This window comes from Alnus glutinosa, chromosome 12 (genome assembly GCF_958979055.1).
Source record: "Alnus glutinosa chromosome 12, dhAlnGlut1.1, whole genome shotgun sequence".
Classification (NCBI taxonomy): domain Eukaryota; kingdom Viridiplantae; phylum Streptophyta; class Magnoliopsida; order Fagales; family Betulaceae; genus Alnus; species Alnus glutinosa.
Window position 1 is genome coordinate 7,185,073 of NC_084897.1, and position 13,431 is coordinate 7,198,503.

Genomic DNA, 13,431 nt, shown 5'->3' on the forward strand with positions numbered 1-13,431 from the left:
TTCATCCAATATAACGGTCAAGACTGAAGGGTCAAATTATGACACTTGTCAGTTTGTAGTGTTTTATAAAAAATGACTATTAGTTTAGGAGGCTAAATAATATTGAACATTTTTTTTTTTCCATTTGATGTGAATTAGAGAGATTCAATATATTGTCTAGATTAGAATTTGTAGATTTAATAATAAATTAGTTTTAAATAACGTAACACTATATATTATATACTATACTTCTTTCAATAGACTGATTTTAGCTTTTTTGTTTTTGTTTTAATAAAAAATTATCTAAAGATTGTCACATCAGTCTAGTAAAATTATATTTTTATACTACAACTATTACACATGAGTAATGTTATTTAGTAAACGACTCTCATATAACTTGAAAATGTGACGGTGAAAATCAATCCTTAAACCAACACTTGTAAAAATAAAAAAATCAAGGATCATTTCACTGACACGTCATTTCAATTGTATAAAAGTCGTATATCAGTTTACTTTACTAAATAGCATCACTCATTCCACAATATTAACGTGATAGTTTCTATCATTTATCTTTAACAAGAATTGGTTAAGATTGTGAAATAATTAAAGTACAAAAATAGAATTTTTAGCCTTAATCTTTGGAAATCATCCATTTCCCTCCAATCATTAAATCGATCTAATACAAAAAAAAAAGACAATACTCCTTTCATTAAAGAAGAAAAAAATACTGTACCAACGGGTCCCACTTCACCACCAAGAAAGGCCAGAATTAACGCTTTCCCCACTCTCTCAACCAAGGTGGAGTGCACTGCCGACACAATCTTTCATGTGAAGCTACTCTAGAGAGAGAGAGAGAGAGAGAGAGAGAGGTGTGAGAATAAATAAAGAAGCAATCTTTGAATCTTTTGTCTGGCAAAAGTGTGGAGAAAAGAGATATGGCAGGGAGAAGCAAGAATGGTAAACTCCATGAGACAAGCTAAGCCTTCTGTGTTCAGTGTATCTTCTTCGTGCCTCGAGCATAGGTAGAAGAAGGTACTTGCTACCGGACTGTTGGGAATTCTCTTGTAAGTTTTATATATTATTTTGCTTTTGTTCTGGGATGTGTTTCTTTCCAGATTTGGGCCTGACATTGTGTTTACTGAGTTGGGATTTGATGGAACAATGTATATCTGTTGATTGGTTTGATTTGAGATGGTGGGATTGGCTTATTTTGTTGGATTTCTTTGGTTCTCTCCTCTGGGTTTCGCCTGTTTTGTTCATTTCGTTTATGAGTTTTGACTTTGAATGATTAGAAATGTATATGGGATTCTCTCTTCTTTGGAGGACCTATTACTTATTAGTGTTGATTTTCTAGTGCTTGGTCAGTTTACATCGCTAATTTTTCTTTTTTCGGGGGAATCTGAAATGGGTCACTGAGATCTGTGCGACTGTGTAGAGAAATAGATTAATACGGTCTGAAGCAGAAGAACTAGGCCTCCGTGTGCAAATTGGGTCTGTAAAACGTTTATTGGAGAAGCAATTCGTCACGTGATTTTCCTTCTAACAAGCTTGGAATTCTTGATTATTAGATGGAAATAGGATTGTGCATAATGTCTACAATAGAGAAGCAGGTTCGTTCTTGCTATGGTATACCACTGTCAGAAGAGATTGAATACTCTCTTCAATCTTTAGATTTTTTTTTTTTCGTCATGATTGATACCCAACCTTGGGTATCAGCTGGATTAGATAAAAACTTAGAACCAGTTTGATATGGGTGAGATAATATAGAAATGTATCCCTGAAAAGGAGGGAATTCAACACAATATTTGAGTTGTAAACATGGAACTAAGGCTAGAGTTGGACGTTTCTTAGTAGCTGGAATTATACACTTTTGGGAATTACTTGCCAGGGAGAAAAGTTGTTAAAATCAAGAAACAATAGTAGAAAGGATTTTTTTTTTTTTTGGATATCTAACATTAGTAGAAAGGATTTTGAGAAAGACAAATGGATTTTAGTGAAAGCTGTGGATATCATGGCAAGTGCAGGAAGCATGTTATTCTAGATTAGTTCTGAAAATTTGTGATATTCATTTTTTATTTTTTAGCAACATGGAATAATATCATTTCTCTTTAATGCATTTCGCGAGGCCAGATCTGTTTATTTTGCTGCCCTCGAATCGGCACGCGCCCCTCATCTTCAGTCGCCGGGGTCGTCTGGTCTTGCTGCTGGTTTTGTCGGCTGGAAAGATGGTCTGTGTGCGGCGCGTAGCTCTCACGTGCCAGGTTTCTTTGGTGTTCTGAGTCGCGCGTGAGAGCTACTCTCCGTTTCCTTTTGCCGTGGCTCGGTGGTTTCCGGTGACTTTTGGTGGTTGATGTTTGTTCGGGTGTTTAGGAGGTGGTCTTCTTCTGGATGCAGTTTCGTTTTGGGCGTTTTTCTTGTATTTGTTTAATCTGAGCTTGGCTCAGTGTTGGATTCACACCTTAATGGTGTTGATGGTGATCTGTAATTGTTGTTGAATGCTTAATGAAAGGCTAACTTTCCTTCAAAAAAAAAAAAAAAAAAAAAATGCATTTTGTGAAAAACAGACTGGAGGGACTACTGGAAACAGACTGGAGGGGGTTGGTTCCCGCCCCTATTGGTTGCCTAGTGTCTTTGGCTTTTCTTTATTGAAAATAACTACCTAGAAATCACTTTCATTGCATCAAAGTACTATTTATAAAGCATTTTCTTCACAGCTTGAAATCCTTTGATTTTGATCACAAGTTTATGAAATGTTAAAAGCATTCAAAGGATGGTGCTTTCAAGAATGTAATGGTGCTTTCAAGAATGTCAAAAACATTATTTCAAACATCTCTTTGGATGTTTTCAGAATTTTGAAATGAAATGGATTAAAGTAAATGGAATGTCAGAGCCAGCATGATTATTCCGTCAGTGTCTTGGAACCTGGACTAGACTGGCAGTTGAATAATTCGAAATTGTTGTGGCCCTTCTCTGCTGTGTAAATGGCCAGTGTTGTAATAAATGTCACAATTTTTTTCATTCCTTCAAATCGTCTAATATAGCTAATCAGTTTTTGCAGATACTATTATGATGATATATGATTTTCTTTTATCATCTTTCATATGCTTGACTGGTTTCTACATGACCACTTTATAGCTCCACTTAGGATTGTTCTCTCATGTTTTCCAGCAAGAATGTTGCTTTGAGTACTCTTTGGTTATGAATTAATTAGCGTATTGATTTCCATGATCGTTGTGCAGCTTGGAGATGGAAACTTTGGCACTTGATGCTCAGAATGTAGACTCAGATATTTACCTTTCATTGGGGCTTACAGAACTGAGAAAAGGCGTTCCTGGAATTCCACGGGTTTTATCACTTCTCTCCTCACTTCTTGAGAGATCTGTTCAAAAAAATGAGAATCTGTTGGAGGCAACACAAATTGAAGATGTTGTCACAATATTCCATGGCTTGAGAGCACCCACTCTGAGCATTCGGCAGTATATTGATCGGATCTTCAAGTACTCTGGCTGCAGCCCTTCCTGCTTTGTTGTCGCACACATATACGTGGATAGATTCATTCAGAGTACAGAGGTTCATTTAACTTCACTAAATGTTCACCGGCTTCTGATAACAAGCCTAATGCTTGCCGCAAAATTTATTGATGACGCGTAAGTACTGACCCGAGAAAATAGTTCTACATTTGATCTGACTGTAGCGTCTTAATTCTCTTTCAAGGTAGAGATAGATTGTTTGTGTGGTGCCCCTGTGGGTATCATTCAATAGTTTTCTTGAATGAAGCTCTAAGTTCATAGTCTTCAAATATTTAGTTCCTGATAATAATGAACAGGCTTGATAATATCCCAAAACTTCCTAGGGAGCCTGATAGACAAATCCATAAGCCAATCAGATCACCAATTAGATGGAGATTAGGTTCCTTTACATTCTGTATTTTTATTCTTTGCATCATTAGTTGGCTTTTTTACTTTTGGTGTAATCTTCTGAAACAAATAGCTCTACAACATTTCGCAGATTCTTCAACAATGCATATTATGCCAAAGTGGGAGGAGTAAGCACAGCAGAGTTGAACAGGTTGGAGATGAAGTTTTTGTTTAGTATAGATTTCAGACTTCAAGTAACTACAGAGACGTTCGGAAGATATTGTTTACAATTGGAAAAGGAAACCGCAGAAGGGCTCCAGATTGAACGGCCTTTTAAAGCCTGTGGAATTAAAGAGAGTTGGTCAAGCAAAGAAGATTCGAGTTGTGCTCCCACAGTTGCACAATGAAAATGTGGAAATCATTCCCAATGTATCATTTACAAACCTGCAAAGTTCTTAAATACAATCAAATTAGAAGACCTGATTGTTGAACATGATTATTCATGTTGTGGACAGAAAGCTGGCTTGCTTACTGTATTTCAAAGGTGTTGTAACCTGGTAGAAATTGTAATAGGTTTTTCCATGTTTCTTTTCATCCTGTGCTTTTTCTCAAAGCATCATCTTCTTGTGGTTTTACCCCGTTTGGTTTGGGTCTTTCATAGATGCTAGAGTGTAAACACATGTTTAAGCAATTGTATGGTTAGAAGAAGAGATTGCGTTTGTATTCTTTATGTCAGCTGGAAGCAACTACTAGTCATAAAAGTTAAAAGTCTTATTAATCTTTCACATCTGATGGTGTCTTGCAATAACTAGCAATCTCATGGGAGTTTTCTCACATTTTGCTGGAGATTTAATGGGTAACTGTTTAACTCTCTTTAAGCAATTATCCCGATGAAGGACGAACATGGGAAACAATGATTTGAAATATGCCACATCAATATTTTTTCTTTGGATGTTTTCCACCTTGTATTCTCGTTTGTTTTTGTCTTGTGTAAAGGTTCTCATTCAAGTCTAAAAGCTACTTAAGTTCCTTCTCTCCCTCCCTAGCTTGGGCCAACAACTCGCTCATCCAAGAAAAAAATAAAAAAAAATCTCTTGGAGTCCCAATAGAGATTAGTAATTTGCTTTCATCACTTTAAAGTTATGGAAGTACTGGATTGAACCTCCTTACAGATGAGTTTAATAAGCATATCCTTACATCCACCACAAATTATCCTTCAGAAGGTGGATTCTTTCGGCAGATAAACAAAAATGACAAAATAAATATTTCGATTTAGAGATGAGTTGTGAACAATGATGCCTATGGGTTTAATTTACATACATTTGCTATACATAATGCATACAAAACTCAATACTAAAAGAGGCTGTCAAATTGTCGTGGCTGATGACAATACAAGCTGAAAAACAACTAATTGCACCTTGTGGCAGGAAGACTCAAAATTTCAATTGCCTTCATGGCACTTCCTCTGTTTGGATCACCTGAAACTCCCGACTTTCCCTGTTATAAATTAAAGCCATATTAACGTGATTGACCATTATGAAATCTCACATCTTACCAAGATTTTTGTTCTCCAAGTTCTGTCCCTGATGGACTTTGGCATCCTTTTGACATGTCAAGGAGTTTTCCTCGAAGCTTCAAAAAGTTCTCATCTTCAAAGCAAACATTCAAGAGCATTATCTAGGAGGCCTCTCCAGTGCAACCCAACCAAGCTTCCCTTTCCGAAAATCAGACAAAATGCGGAATGCCGCTTGTTGAATATCACCACTGAACAAGTGAAGTGCAAGCTTCTGAACAAATCTGCAGTCAGAAAACGTTTTGCAACCAATTCAACTTGAAATTTTGTAGAAATGAAAATGAATGGGCGACAAAACATTCTGCTAAAAGGTCCCCAAATGCCCAAACTGCATCTACTTTAAGCCACCCAAAATTCATTTTTATTTTTCGGCATACTTGGTTTTTCTGACCAGACTGTCGATATAAGCCATCGTTCAAAACGTGCTTAGCCCCCAGCCCCCAATCTTCCCCAAAACAAGCACCTAAAAATATCTTTAACTAAAAAAAATGCGAGTCCAAGTGAGAACAACAATCACCCAGCTGAGACATACATTTGACCACATTGACCATCCACATCAATCTTATAGCGATTGCAAAGAGCTCTTGTGCCTGCAATAAGCCCAACAAAAAAAGGAGCATTTCACGCTTTGTACACATTTAAGAGAAAATAAATCTTAAATTTGAGTAATGACATTACTATTAGTTGGGCATTGAATAAAAGCTAGTTGAAATTTGAACACAGGTGAAAAAATGTACAAGAATATGTAAAATGGATATTAAGACCAAGCTATTTCGTCACACTAAAAAAATGGAACAATTTTGCATATGAGGGGAATGGGGTCAATTTTGTAAGCTAAGAGAGTTTCAAATTTCGAGAGCTTTTAAGTTATTGAGAGATAAGTTGTGTTCTCCTAATAAGAAAACTCTAAATCACGGTGAGTTGAGGCTCTTGGCAATTCGTTACTTCAAATTTTTGACTTTGTTATTCCATATCTTAAACTGGAATATCTATATGATCACAAGGTCAAATTTTGAGAGCAGTAGGAAGATGGAGTGAGAGTAAATGGATAGCTGATGCCAAAATGCTGTCAAGTTCTTTTGTATCACATAGGAAATTTTGACAGGGCCTTGAAAACTATAATATAAGTCTGCTTTTTTTTTTTTCCACACCCGACCTCCCCCCCCCCTTCTCCATGGAGGAGGAAGGAGGTATAAATGCTCAGGATTTAAATTCCATTGCCTGAATCAATATTGTTTTTTTAGTGTCTAAGGTGTAGGGTTCTGATTCCAAGATGATTGACATGGCAATTTCCTCATATGAAAAAACATTCCATTCTGGCAGGGATCACACGAAAAACTGGAGCCAAATTGAACTTCCTAAAAAGCTATGGGTTCGTTTAACAATGCTTTTTTTTATTATGCTTTTTGCTTTTTGGTTGTGATGTGACAAAAAGGTCACATTAGTTTTGAGTGTTTTGTGAATGTCGTGTTTTGAGTTGTTTGTTAATGCTTTTACTTTTTTGCTTAAAAAAAAAAATCCTAAAAAGTGTTGCCAAACGAGTCTTATACTTTCAAGAAAGCTTATTTAAGTAATCGACAAATATCATCAAAAGCGTAAAGCGCCCTTAAGTATCCAAGAAGTATACAAAAGAAAACACCTAACTAAAAGTAGCAAAAAGAATAAGGAAATCACTGTAACTAATCGTTAGAGGAGACACATAAGCAGCAGTCTACATATACAAAGTTTTGAAGAATAAATATTTAATCTCCTCCAACATTTTCTCCCGGTCCTCAAAACTTTTGTCATTCATTTCCTTCAATAAACACCATAAAAGGCACGTATGAACTATTTTCCACACTGTAGCAATCAGCGCTCACAGACTATCAGAGGTCCACCAACAAGCATACAAATCGACTACACGTCTAGGCATACTTGACAAACCAAAACGATTGAAAAAGGCAATCCAAATAGCATAAGCCACGCCACAATGAAGAAGAAGGTGGTCCACAAACTCCCTATTCCTCTTACACATGCAACATCTGTCTATCACGATGGCGTGCCGATTCTTGACGTTATCTAGGATAAGGATCTTACCTAGAGCCACCTAACAAAAGCTACAAATGGTTTTTGGCATCCTAACAAAAGCTAGCACAAGGAATGGACTATATCATTTAAACTATTACCACTAGTTGAGAGAATGGTGCTGGTTGCAACCCTGTTATATCGATCAATTTTATATTATTATTATTATTATTATTTTCTTTTATTTTTTGTGTATACCGGTTAAGTGTCCTTGAAGAACAAGTAGCCTCAAGCATTCCAAGAGAGAGCAGATTCATTTGATGAATAGACATGATGCTTACCTACTGATGGAAGCCTAGTCAGCATCTGTACAAGAATTGCGGCAACATCAGCGACATCGTAGGATCTCTCTCCAATGTCATCACAAATAGCAAGCTTTATTGCAGCTGACTGATCACTAATCCGCATTGGGATTATTCCAGGAGAGTCTAGCAACTCAAGGTCTGTCCCGAAACGAACCCACCTTTTAAATGAACATTAACACATAAAATGAATGAACAAAGTACATTGGAAGAGCCAGGATTTGTTCTTAATTTCATGGAACAAATAGAACAAGTATTGTTTGAAACTATTTTGAGAGTGACGAAATTCCAGAAGGCTGTTGTTTTCAAATTACAAAATTTAGGTTAGTGGCTTTGAGTTTTGGACTTTTTTTTTCCAGAATAAAAAGGTTTCCATTAAAATACCAAGCCACTCTAAATTTGTTAAATTCTCTTTCTCTTTTCATGTTTTCTTTTTAAAAGATTCTTTGGCATTCTCAGCATTTTAATATTTCAATAGATATCCAATATATATATATTTTCAATTGATTCCAGCCTTATCTTTTACCAAATTCCCAATATCTTCAATGACAATCAAGAAAGTTTAATATCTTGCCAATGAGCTCTAGCTCAAATGGCACTTCCTCCTCCACAAGAATGGGATGGAGGGTGAGTTGATGGTTCTAGAACCACTGGTTATGCGTGTAACTTACCACCAAAAGGGGAAAAAAAAATCCTTAGAATCTCTTGAATTTTTCTAGGACTGCAATTAATGCAAGAAATATAACTTTAAAACTACCATTGAAGGCTGCTTCCATTTTTTCCCCTACCCCCAACCTCGTATCTACAAAGATATCTAAGTGACAAAGATGAAGAGGTATACTTCAATTCTCTTGTAACACCTGGTCTGGGAGCTGCGGGACACATTCGCCGCTTCAGCAAACGGTTGATCAAAGATGATTTTCCAACATTTGGATATCCAACTATTCCAGCTCGAACCTGCTCGACAATAGTTTAAACTCGTTTAAACATAGGAACTAATTTTTTGAGAAGCATGTGAACAATAATCTTATGAAGAAAAGGACCGATATCACTCTGCATAATACAAGGTTATAACACTAAGCTAAAATCTCTTCTCTCCTTTTTTTTTTGGGTAAGGGGAGATTTGAAAAAGTGACCTCCGCAACGTGAGGCATGGTCCCCAGCCGATTGAGTTACTCCTTGAGATTTAAACTACTGTAACCCAGCATGCGCATCCGGGATGCGCATCCGGGGAACGTTACAAACAAATTCACACACACACACACACACGTATAAAAATAAAAAGTTCAATATCTGGCCAAAAAATATGCAAAAATGCAATGAAATAAAAATAAAAGAAAGTCCAGAACTTGAAAAGCAGGGGTAGTTTCTATAAAAAAGTGCAAAGTAACTAAATATTGATGACAAAAGCCTCAAAAGCAAAGAGAGGTAAACATCAAGTGAAAATACTATTGTTTCTTATCTAAAAATATTTCAAAAAGAAAAAGTAAGGAAGAAGACAATGCTCTTTTCTTTGAAAGACAACCACCTGCAACTATCTTGAAAGCTTCCCATTTTTGGGTTCAGTTCACCTCAAATGAAGAATCTTCCCATTTCCTCCCATCAACTGTTCAAAAAGTGCCACCTCACTCTGTCTATCTCATGGCTCACAGTTGATCATGTCATCTATTAATCATCTACCAAACTCTTCCTCCTATGCAACATAACCCCAAACTCACTCTTTTAAGTCAATTATCTATCCTCTGCAAACCCGATCACCCTCATCTTAATCTCAACCACACTCATGAGGTGATGCCAAAATTTGATCTGCTGGTGTTTGGGAAATTATGGCCTCCATAAGCCTAATAACAACAATTTTTAAATAGATAGATCCTTTTCACAGGTTGATAGAGACGTGAACATCAAAGAGGCAATCAAACTCTAATCCTTTGATAAAGTAGCACAGAAATTAGACAACAGCATCACTGGGAAAAGATATATTTTAAGCTATTAAAGAAAAAAAGGCATCACAGCAAAGGAGCTTTAATCCTTTATAAAGAATTGGAAAACAAAAATTCTCTGTTCATGTCTTGAACTTTTTCCAATCCAATCATTTCATTTTCATTTTGTTGATCATTGTTGCCGTTGTGTTTGTTGCTGTGACAAAAATATACCAAATGTTGTTCCAGTGCAGAAAATCTTGGGAATGCTGATTCCATGTCGATTGCGTTTGTTGAAAACTGTGATTTGGCTTGAAATTGTCGAAAATCACAAGGCTGCCATCGGGGTAAAGATTAGGGTTCTCCTTCTCGCCAAAGAAGTCATCTTCTAGCATTATTGCACAGAACAGGTTGAAGAAGGGGTGGCAGCAGCAGGGGAGGCGAGGTGGTGGCAGTGGCTGTGGGTCCAAATGAGGTCAAGGCAAGGGAGGAAGACCTTGAGGGAAGGGCTGCAATTGATGAAGAAGGTGGCATGGTAGGTGCCATTCTTGATGGTGGTACTAAAAGAGAAGAGGAGTGTGGGGAGGTTGGAGGTAAAAAAAATGCCATCATTTTGTGCCAGATGATCAGTCATGGCACTGTAATTGCTCTTCCAGAAGAATTGGTAGTACATTTAGGTTTCTCGGTTTTGGGTTTGATTCACAAGTGTTTTAGACAAGGCACGTGCTTAGATGTAAGCCAAAGGATCAGTAACATACTGTGTGGCCCATATCTAGTGGCTAACTGGAGAGATGAGAGAAAAACAAATGGGAACAGAGCTGAGGCCCCCATCTTTAAAGTGCTAAATTAACACGACTATCTAAAAACTGTGTTAATCAAAAAGTATAAAATTGTTCATTTTCATTCTAAAGATTATGTCAAGGAAAGATTGGAAAAACAAACATTCTGCTCCAAAAATCAACTATCTTTCATTAGTTCTTATGGAAGATCAACTGTGTCTAGTAAGTGGACTGATAACATCAAAATATCCATAAGTGCATTTATAATTTAGCAACCACATTAACAAGCACATGACAATAAAATTATGCATAAGTAAACAACTGAAAAAGGAAATAAACAAAAAAGGTATCATATTTGGTTTCACTTGTGCTGAGGAACCCACCGCCCGTGGAAGTAGTCCTTTGGCTCTGCGTTTGACATTTACACCTTCTGCTAATGCCTTTGCTAAACGCGCAAGCTTCATAGTCCCCTGTACTTGATGCATGAGAATAATTAAATTCTGTTATGATGTCCAAAAAATTGGATGAAAGAGGGTCTCTTGTTTTGGTACCATTCCATGTTGCCCATTGGAAAAGACAACCTTCATACCCTGCCTTGCAAAATAAGTTGCCCAAGCATTCCGGTCTGCGGTGGATATCATGTCTTCTCTATTCAATACCAGAATTCTTTTCCTATTCCCAAGCCACAAATCCATCTGCCCAAGAGAAAATAATAGGAAGGTCAAGGCCTACAACTTTTTTTTTTGATGAATAAGGTCAAGGCCTACAACTTGTGGTTTCTATTCCTCAGTACTAAAGGAGCTTTTTCTTGGGAGTATCAACAGGCATTTAATAATAGTTGCAACTCAGGATCTAAGTAATGCTATATGATGCCACAATTATAGCAATCATGGTTTCAACCGAAAGAGAGAGAGAATACATTTTAAACAACCACGATATATTTCCTATGTAAGTTGTTACAAAATATGTTCACATTACATCTGAGCAGTAACAACGTAAAACAGAATTCTAACCTGTGGATGGCTTGTGGACAATGGAATTCTTGCATCTCGCACCTCTATCACAACATCCATTAACTTGAGTTGCACTTTAAGCTCCTTTTCTGTTTTTGCTATATGACCAGGATACCACTATCCATTGCCAACACCCCATAGCATATTAAAGTAGAAACTATTAGTTCGCAATTCCAAAAAGCTCATCCAGCTACCACTTAGAAAATTCAATCATTCTAGACCCGACACTATTCATACCTGAACAGGACGCAGTGCCTTTGTCCAGTGATAAAGATCAGCATCTAGATCAACCCAATCACTCTCTCCTTGGCAGCCATCTTTGGAATTGGCATTCCCATTTTCATACCAACTGGGAGTTTTCCCACCAACAATCTGCAATATTTTCATTCACCACTGTGTTATCCTATCCATTCATACCGGAAATTTATTTCCAAATAATGTTGACAATATCCACAAAAGTCGAAAGAATTCTACAGTAACATGTAATGCCAAATTAATTCTCAAAACCAGGGACAAGAATATAATTACTTCTAGAGCTGGAAATACTAAAACAATAGCTCGTCTAAAAGCAAAAAAAAACTTGATAATATCTAGGGCAAGAAAATTGATGTCCATATTTAGCCCACAAATTCACAATCAGGTGGTGGACACAAAAGTATTATACTGAAACATGCACTGGTATTACCTCCATATCACAAATTGAAAATGGCAAAGCCATAAAGAAAATCAAAATGCACCAGCAAATTCAGCCTTCGTGTAAACAAAATTTCTTTGAAAAAGAAGAATTATTCTGCACAAATGCTTTCAATTCTAATATAAATAAACGAAAACCCGGACCAAATGCTTTGATTGGCCGCTGAAATATGTGGTGAAGAAAAAGAAAACATTTTTGCATTCTCCACTGTAAAGAAACTCTGGAAAAAAAAAAAAAAAAAAAACCCTCCACTTAATTCGGCCTGGGTCTCCTGGTAAATAAACCCCAACATAAGATAAAACGATTAGAAATTACATTTTCCTATGTTTTCTAGGCAACCAAACAAGAAAAGTGAACAAAAAATATCAAACAAATTTGGAGGAATATATGAGTGAGGTTGGTAGTTCATGCCTGAATAGTGGGAGGCGGCGATGAGAGAGAAGGTGTAGCAGCGAGAGCCGTTGGAAATGACTTGGGGTTGGTTCTTGGGCATTGAAGAAAGTGTCCCGGGAGTGTAGGAGAGTTTGGCAGCCATAGGGCTGAGAGCTGAACAGCCATCGACCAAGTGTACTAGTACCAGTCTCGGCCTTGGCTTGCTGCGAGTCTGTGAGATGAACCCCAGTGGAAGTGTTAAGATAATGCATGAATGAAAATGATTAAGACGTTGGTTTATTTTTCATTTCTCCGGTAATAGGAATAGGATAAAGGTTTTTTTTGGGTGGGAGGAAACCACTCTATTAAATTGATTTACTGGTATTTTTAATTTTTAATTTTTTACATATATTTTTAATAACGTATGTAAATTGTATATGTTTTATGGATAAATATTAATTGAATAGGCTGAATTGTAGATTTTTTTTTAATTTTTAATTTTTAACTCAATTTAAAAGAAAACTTATTGGCAAAATGTTTAAATTATTTAAAACGTAAAGAAATTGAAAAAACTTTACTTATAACCATTCATCTTTCATCATTTTTACAATTAAATACTCAAACTTTAAAAAATGTCGATTTAAGGTATCCGTCTTTTAATTTTTTTCAATTTTAATACTCCGTTAGAATTTTCTGTTAAATCCTATTCCAATTCTAAAAATACCCATGTTTTTTTTTAAAAAAAAAAAAAATTATAAAGTTTTCTAAGATTTAGGCATGAGTATTTTTGCAAATTCTGTTAAATTTTAACCAACACTTAAATCCTTACAATTTTTTTTTCTAAAAAAATAAAAGATATTTTGAGAATTTTGACAAGAT

The 13,431-nt window shown here is 36.2% G+C and overlaps 2 protein-coding genes across 4 annotated transcripts; one reads left to right on the forward strand and one right to left on the reverse strand.

The window, feature by feature from the left end:
* Positions 1-780: 780 nt before the first annotated feature.
* On the forward strand, positions 781-4,623 carry LOC133851456 (cyclin-P3-1). Of its 2 annotated transcripts, none has more exons than XM_062287891.1 (3): positions 781-1,011; positions 3,219-3,626; positions 3,988-4,623. In XM_062287891.1, the coding sequence occupies exons 2-3, from the start codon at positions 3,226-3,228 to the stop codon at positions 4,241-4,243; spliced, it is 657 nt and encodes a 218-aa protein (XP_062143875.1). In that variant the 5' UTR covers positions 781-1,011; positions 3,219-3,225; the 3' UTR covers positions 4,244-4,623. The 2 variants fall into 2 exon arrangements, with proteins under 2 accessions (XP_062143875.1, XP_062143874.1); XM_062287890.1 differs by having other exon boundaries at positions 784-1,043.
* A 332-nt stretch (positions 4,624-4,955) lies between these two features.
* On the reverse strand, positions 4,956-12,840 carry LOC133851455 (DAR GTPase 3, chloroplastic). Of its 2 annotated transcripts, XR_009895807.1 has the most exons (10): positions 12,592-12,840; positions 11,724-11,858; positions 11,487-11,603; positions 11,025-11,168; positions 10,857-10,943; positions 8,617-8,732; positions 7,755-7,936; positions 5,942-5,999; positions 5,392-5,633; positions 4,956-5,314 (listed from the first exon to the last, which is right to left on the reverse strand). XR_009895807.1 is itself a non-coding variant. In XM_062287889.1 (9 exons), exons 1-9 carry the CDS (start codon positions 12,736-12,738, stop codon positions 5,510-5,512), a joined length of 1,110 nt encoding a protein of 369 aa, XP_062143873.1. In that variant the 5' UTR covers positions 12,739-12,840; the 3' UTR covers positions 4,956-5,509. The 2 variants fall into 2 exon arrangements, 1 of the variants encoding a protein (XP_062143873.1); XM_062287889.1 differs by having other exon boundaries at positions 4,956-5,633.
* Between the last annotated feature and the right edge of the window lie 591 nt (positions 12,841-13,431).

Excerpts from the sequence above, each read along its gene's own strand:
- LOC133851456 (XM_062287891.1), top strand. The coding sequence starts at position 3,226 with ATGGAAACTTTGGCACTTGATGCTCAGAATGTAGACTCAGATATTTAC. Across the intron at positions 3,627-3,987 it reads GCAAAATTTATTGATGACGC|ATTCTTCAACAATGCATATT; the intron begins GTAAGTACTGAC and ends AACATTTCGCAG.
- LOC133851455 (XM_062287889.1), bottom strand. The coding sequence starts at position 12,738 with ATGGCTGTTCAGCTCTCAGCCCTATGGCTGCCAAACTCTCCTACACTC. Across the intron at positions 11,859-12,591 it reads CGCCGCCTCCCACTATTCAG|ATTGTTGGTGGGAAAACTCC; the intron begins GCATGAACTACC and ends AAAATATTGCAG. Across the intron at positions 7,937-8,616 it reads GGTGTTACAAGAGAATTGAA|GTGGGTTCGTTTCGGGACAG; the intron begins GTATACCTCTTC and ends TTCATTTAAAAG.